The 7,809-nt window shown below is 37.6% G+C and overlaps 1 protein-coding gene across 1 annotated transcript in view; it reads right to left on the bottom strand.

The window, feature by feature from the left end:
* Positions 1–2,549: 2,549 nt before the first annotated feature.
* The window catches only part of LOC122794768, an 80,782-nt gene continuing 75,522 nt past the window's right edge, over positions 2,550–7,809 (bottom strand). Inside the window, exon 3 of the mRNA XM_044063395.1 lies at positions 2,550–4,121. Coding sequence (XP_043919330.1) covers positions 3,344–4,102 — 759 coding nt within the window. The 5' untranslated portion in view covers positions 4,103–4,121 and the 3' untranslated portion in view covers positions 2,550–3,343. The remainder of the gene's footprint in view (positions 4,122–7,809) is intronic.

Genomic DNA, 7,809 nt, shown 5'->3' with positions numbered 1-7,809 from the left:
ACCCTGGATGCAGATGCTTGTGAGACCACCATGATTTCCCTAGTAGGTCTTTGGAAAACACTTGTAGCTAGTATTCTTAAGGCTACACATACCTTTCTTTCCACTGGGATGGGTTCCGCTCTGTTGGCTCTGGGTCTGAGGTGAGGGCAGCAGAGCCCGATGAGTTCTTGTAGTATGTCCCTATCCATCCTGTAGCGCTTTACTATATCCAGCTCATGTAGCCCCTGAAAGGTTACCCTGGGCCTGAACACTCTTCTTCTCCTCAGTCTGGGCCTATTGTCGGCATCATCATCATCACTGACCTCTGCCTGTAGAGTATACAGACTTAGCAGAGCAGCATCAGCCCCTATCCTTTTGTCAGTTAAAATTCCCAAGTGTGTACTCCAATGGTGCAGTGTATATGGGAAAAATCAGACTGAAGGGTGTATGCATACTTTATACTGGCATGCTGCAGATGCAGCTTGTGTGATTGGCTGACTATGATACATTCCACTTGTCGGGTATATCATTGATGGGTTTGACTGGGCCAGTGTCAATGAAACAGAGCTTATCAGTCTGTTATACTTGACTGGCTTGCTCAGGCTATTTCATTTTAATTTTTTTTTTCCCAATTTCTTCCACTGCTAAGCCCCGCAGTGCTCCGTGGAAACCCACAGCACATTGCTCAGCAGTTTAGCCCCTCCCCTGTACACGAGGATGCTTAGCTTTTCTTTAACTAGATAAAACACGGTCCACAGGGCTAAGTATAGCTTAGCAGTCTCAGACACCCCCTTCTTAGCTGTGCTTAGCTGAGTGTAAACAGGCGCTGCTAAGCTCCAATTTGCTTAAACATGACATGACATACCCCCTTTTAATGTTAGCTATCTGTTCTGTCTACACCAACACAGTTCTAGGCCTACCACGGTTAGTACCTATGAACACGGTGACCTTTTTTGCTATTCAATAAACTTGGCTCATTTACATACACCTAATTGCGTATACCCTGGATATAGCACTACACCAGGGCCTATCTCCTTAGCTACCACAGTAACTTGCCATTGTATGACTCTGCATGCTGGCCACTATAATGCAATAACTTTGCATACCTTTATATTTCATATTTTACAATTTTTATTTATTTATTTTTTCAAAATAGCATGTTTGCGTGTCGCTGCACACCGCTTAAATGTGGCATATGTATTAAAAAAATGTTTAATTTTTGATAAATTGCATTACTTTTCCAACTCAATGGCCATAGTTTTGGTCATTTGCATGGCTACTGTGACATATAGAACCTTTTATTTGGGCTGTTACAGCCCCTGTTTAGATTTTATAGTCTGGTACATGGTTTGTAACCGTGTACATTTTACCTACTGGCATGGCACCTACACGGATGCCTCCCTGCTTCCTGAATCAGAAAATTTCCTCATTTGCATGGTTTTCACCAGCAGATGATGTGATTTGCATTCTGTGGACACCTCAGTGTTCGCACGGTGTCCACACATTCATGCATGCCCCCAGCCCTATTTCCTGGATCTCTCAGCAGCCATATTCCATGTTTGGGCCACTACACTATTCCTACATGGAGAATCACTCCATGTAAGGTTTATTGAATTACCCCCAGTGTCTGTTTTGGTGTGGAAGAGCATTCACTAGTTTCAGTTGCTCTTACCTCCTATCTCACTCCTACTTCTCTTTTATGTCCCCGTTTTCCTCATCTCCTTTCATCCCTAGAGTTCATCTTAACCCCAGTCACTTTTGCTCAACTAATCACCCTGGCAGAGCATTTACTTTACTGTAAATAAAATCTTCTCTTTAAATAATATCTATTGAATTTCCATTTGAATAGGTCCCCAGGAGCTTATGTTTTTGAATCTTCACCTTTTGCTATCCTTTATCTTGGGCATTTATCATTACTTTGTGGACAGTGACCATATCTGTCAAACCTTTTTTTCTCCATGCAGAATAAGTTCAGGATCTTCAACCCACAGCAACCTAGGTCTGTCACTCACCAGCCTTCCTCATTCTCCTATTTTACACACTCATTCCCCCTGTTTTACAAAGCATTGTTTCACTTGTAGGCACTAATCATGTCTCCTCCCTTATTTTCTCCATGCTGAACAAGTTAGAGAATTTTAGTCTATGGTTGCAATTCTTAGTTTCTTCTCCTGTTTTTACTAGAATGCAAAGGTGATGTGATATCTTTTATTGGACAAACACAAATTTTACAATACTTACATCAAGAGGTAAACATGGAACAAAGAGATCACGGAGTCTGAACTTTTGGGCAAAATATTTTGTAAAACATGCTGGTCTAATAAAAGGTATCACGCAATTTCTGTGTTCTAGAGCTTTCCATCAGTGGAAAAACATAGCTTGCCTTTTTTTTCCCTTGGTCGTGGTTTCATTGTTATAAGTTTCATCTGTATAACTTACAGAATAGCAATGCCTCTTTTAAGGAATGGTTTCCATAATTACATACAATGGTGTAATTTAAACCTCACCAGTGTTCTGTACATTACTATCACTTCTTTTGCCAGAACATGAAACAGTACTAATTCACCATCATTTTATTTTTCTGTTATTTATGGGACAAGCCTTGTAAATAGAAGTGAACATAGAAAATGTTGATGGGTGGCAATGCTTTTCCTTTGTTCTACATCCCATTACATAGCTGATTATGCCATCAAGGAAATCAGTTTTCAGAATGGTACAGTTAAGCATCAAAAGTTAAACCAGAACTTTAAAACTGTTAGACTGAACTGTCTTGCAAACAACAAATACCCCTTAATTAACTAACATTACTCTGTTAACATTGTTTTATTTTATCTTGCTGCATGTTTATTTCTCTCCTTGCAAAGGGTCCAAGTTCCTAAACTCATTTAGTACAGGAACATGTAACTATGCATGCACTGCAGTGAGACAACATTTGGGGTGTTTAATAACATGGTGATGTGAGTATGTCATTATACTTAAGGCATGCAATTAAGGTAGTACAATGAAATTAATAAAAACATGCCATATGGAATGTAATTCTTAATACTTTGCACAATTAATAAAAAGATGCCTGATATTTTGTCAATTATTCAGGAGTCCTACAACTTCACTTGACAGCCACTTGTTTGTGAAAGCATGAAGTCACAACTCGCTTAGTAAACTAATGTTTGTACCACAAATTCTAAACATGCTTTCTAGACATAATTTTATTTTTTTATTTCTGCAAACTAGTTGGTCAAAATCCATACTTTATCCTCCTTGGTGCTTTTAAGTGCTTAAAAAGTATATACTTTTATTGATTACATTTAAAACACCTTAAAATATGCAGTAAAGCTCCCTATGATCCAAAAGTATTCAATTGTAGCAATTAAACACTTTGCAGTTTCTTCAGGAAAACATTAATTTTCTTTTGTAAAATGCCTTCAAGTCGCTGTTTCTCTTTCTCTCGTTCCTGCATTAGTAAATGCCTATGTCGCTCCATTTCTTGTTGATAAATTTGATCTAGAGCAGAAATACTTTTCAGCTGATTATTTGTCAGCATTTCCATAGTGCTTTCTGGGTGATGTAGCAGAAAGGAGGTTGATTTTGGTCTCTTTTTAGGACCCTTATTTAGTTTAACATCGTTACCAGCCAGATCCGTGTCTTCATTGTTGTCATTATCTACAGTAAATAGTTCATTTACTACAGCAGAATGAGGCATATGAGACATTGAACTGACTGCTCTCCTACTATAGCTGGAAAAAACTTGTGACAAGTTTTTATGTGACAGAACAGAATGACAGTGTGGAGATCTGGATGTGACATCACACGCATGCTTTGGCTTATATTTTTCCACTGATTGAGTACCTATGCTAAAAGAGTTTTCATTTTTATTTACTGAATCAATGTCTTTCAGTAAAGTATTTAATGTTGACTGTCTGGATAAGTCTATTTGCTGTAAAAAGCGTTGATGTTCTTTTGCTAGGAGATCTTTTTCACGTTGTATATTGGAAACAGAATACCAACACCTGTAAGATATGTGGTCCAGTCTGAGACGTAACAACGCATCTTCTTTCTTGTTTCGGAAATGTACATCAGCTGTGTCAGTGGGTGACCTTTTACTAGCCTTTGACTGCTGTTTTAGCATGATCAGCAAATTCTTAAACCTGGTAAAATAAAATAACCCCAGATAAAAGACACAGAAAGATATACAATAGTATTATTTTTATTTATTTATTTATTGACATTTGTTAACCGGGTTTGTCCAACTGGGCTTGTGGCCCATTTTCAGTGGAGGAGGAGAAAAGCTCCAGTAGTACATTTTTAAACAAGTACAATTTTAAACAATATTGATATAACAGCAGTTATAGCAAAAATATTCACATATGTTGGGTTACATGCATACAGTTAAAGTTGCATTAAAAAGAAGCTTAGTAACATAATTTTACATTGATATAGTTCAATAGGTCAGCAATAAATGTTTTTGTTTGTATAAAATTATGCAAATGCATAATAGACACATTGGAGAGAGAGGTGTAATGAGGTACTAAGTATGGACCTTTTGAGGGTACATAAAGGGAAGGAAGACTAGGTGGGGTCATGGCAAGGGCAGGTCCTGAAATTGAGAAAATCAACTTTAAGTTCATTTTTAAAGTGTGAGGTGTGGGAGATTGAACGTAAGTCAAGGGGAAGTTTGTTCCAAGCATGGGCAAGGGAGTGTTTGTAGAGCAGTATTACACACATATCAAGAAGACAGGCATTGTGACAGAGTGCTAACAAAAGTGAGTCACTTGAATATATGTCCTCATAGTTTAGAGAAGATATAAAATAGGTTTACCCACAGTTTACAAAGAATATTAGTAATTTGCATTTCATATCATCTATAATGTTTTTGTTTTCTTTCTGATAAAAAAATGTGGCATATTGCATAAGTTTTCACACTTTTGAACACTGCCTCCTACCAGTAACCTTAGGCAAATAAGGACCCCAACCAAAGTCCACATTTGATGCCCTCACAGGGACAAAATGTTCGTTTCAGGATTTGGTAATACACACAGCCCAATACTGCTGCAGGTACCCAAATATTTATTAATAGCACTAAATACCGAGTGCTTCAATGTGAGGTCTTCTAAGAAACTGAAAAAAAATCATCTATCATTGACATAATGTATTTATAGGATCTCTCAAGCTTTACAGTTAATATTTAAAATCACAGAAACAAAACTAAATTAATCAATCATATAATGCATGAAAAACGGAACAGTAAAAGATAAAAGGCTGCTTTAAAAATAATTTGAAAGTTAAATTAAAAAAAATCTTTCTCCCTTATCTCCCTTATCTGTCTTTTTCCTTCTGGAAGAACAACAAACTGTATAAATGAAAAGACACAATTGATGAACTTATAGTGCAGTTATAGCATCTCTACATTTGTTCATATTGCAGTCGGACAAAATAATGAATTTAGAGCAGAACTACCAAGTTTCACCAGCACAATTAAATTATAGAGTGGTGAATTCTATTGCGCCATGTAACACAGACATTGATTTAAATCCTGCATCCTTGATACAGGAAATAGCAGCATTTATCCTTAGCATAGTAAAGATGGTTTTAATATAAAACGAGGATCCTGTGTACTATTCAAGGCCTGCAATAATTTGTGAGCATATCTCAAACACAAATGTTTGTCATTATTTTCTAACTTCAATCTTAAACCACAATTTTATAAAAGAGAGGGACAAGGCACATAAGAGCATACCTTTCAACCTCATAGGGCAAGAAATCTAGACAACAGTACAGTTAATGGTAGTTCACAGAAATACATTCAGGGATGAATTTGCAATAGCAAGCATTTACTGAGGAATATGAGGTCTGTAACTCTAATGTCTGGCATTGATGACTAAGTGTAATCAATCATCTGTGATTTATGAGACAGTGCAAACAGAGGAGACATCAGGAGTGTTTGTGAACTCAGGGATAGGTAAAGGGTCTGTGGTGTGTGTGTGTGTGTGTGTGTGTGTGTGTGTGTGTGTAAGATGCTGATTTGCACTTTTGGTCGTTAATGACAGTGGTGCACAGCCATGTAAATTAGCTGATAATGAGGTCTTTCCTTATTACAGCCAATGTGTCTCTGAGCTGCAAATCTACACATCATGGAAACAGGGCCTTTTTACCGCAACCATTAGCATGACTGCTGGGGTTCTTAATGAATCTCTGAGGAGAGCATGCATTTCTTGACTAAATAAAAAATAGTAATTACACACTTAAGTATAATTTCAAGTTGTTTTAAACCAAACTGTCCCATGCATTTCTTAGGGCCATAGGTAGTGTACTTGTCCTTAAGACACTTTTAAATGTCACATAGGACTTATTTTGTATTAAAGGCTTTAATTGGTCAGCATGTGTTAGTGGCTGCCTTGGGAGCCAGTGCTAAAAAATTGATATGCTTCTGCCTTCCTCATTGCCACAGAATCCAACAGCAACTTAAATATCATTGCTTCTGTTACAGGGATATAGTTGACTGCTACTTTGTCTAGAAAGTCATCATCATGGACTGCCTATACCAGTCAGTCTTAAAAGTTCATGGATCCTTAACCATCCTTACTGTTGGTCCTTTCAGCATCTGACAGAGGGCACATTAAAAGTTTCACAGCCTGTACTGCACAAATTGTACACCTTTTCCTTGATATGATTCTGCATCATGTGGAGGAGCATACTTATTTTCCATAACCAGCAGGGGACAGAACCACCACTATAGGTTCATATGTATTTGACAGGCTAATAATAGCCCTAGTATTTTAGTCAGGCAGATATTTACATGTTACTTTTGTCCAGAATGGACAAGGATGCCAATCTAAGGGCGAACTTGTGGTTTCCCATCCACTCAGCCAGATTATGTTTGAATAGAATAACAGACATAATTTGTTTTACATGAAGAAGAAGGCAGTTCCAGAGAAGTGGTATTCTCTGTGAGACATATCTATCCCTCCAGCATGTTCTGTTTATGATGCAGACGTGACTGAGATCTGTTGAAAGGATGTTTCTTTCACTATTGGATTTGTGGATACATAGTAAATCTGAAAGGATAGGGAAATTAGAGGCTCTGTAAGTGAGGCAGAGATTGTCCCTGAGTAGAGTGTAAGATACCAAACAGAGGGACAGGGATTTCAGATGATCAGTTTAGTTTTTGTGATTTAAGTCCTTGATTTCTTCACAGGTTCATAGGTGTATACTAGGCTAACGACCATCAGGGCCCTTATAATTCTAACCATGCAATCCAAATATGACCCACAAATTTGATTTATATAGGGGGTGATTCACTAACTGCCTCCATCAGAGATATAGGTGCCAGACGAGGGGTGAATTTCCGATTACCCATCTATTGATCCAAGTTGCGCTTAAATAGGGTTAGGAAGGAACTCTGCTTCACACAGATGGGGAACCTGATACAGAGAGTGGGAATTCTCTGAGAAACATATATGTCTCCCCAACAAGTCCAATTTAGGTCTTTTGATCAGGTTCCTATGAGTTCAACAAAAACACATTATGTAACAGGCAAAGGCTGTTCAGCAAAATATTCTTTGTTGTTTTTGCCTTGTTCTGAAGTGCAGTGTGGTCCCTTGTCCGGTATAGGTCCCGAGCATGATTGTGCAACAGTTAATAAGTAATCTCCGTGGTATCCCCGAAGTCTCAAAACAACCCACTAAAGTGTACTGGGTCCAAAAACAAAACAGTGTAAGAAACTTAGTCCATATATTTCTAGTTAATCACTGTATATTAATCAGATCAGACAATAGTAGTAGAAGTAAAACAAAAGTAATAATAGAAAATATATAATTGTACAGTATTAAAAATCCT

The sequence above is a fragment of the Protopterus annectens genome, chromosome 2.part1, assembly GCF_019279795.1.
Source record: "Protopterus annectens isolate FY-2018-M chromosome 2.part1, PAN1.0, whole genome shotgun sequence".
NCBI lineage: Eukaryota > Metazoa > Chordata > Ceratodontiformes > Protopteridae > Protopterus > Protopterus annectens.
The sequence above is the reverse complement of the archived record's forward strand: the minus strand, read 5'-3'. Positions and strand labels throughout refer to the sequence as shown.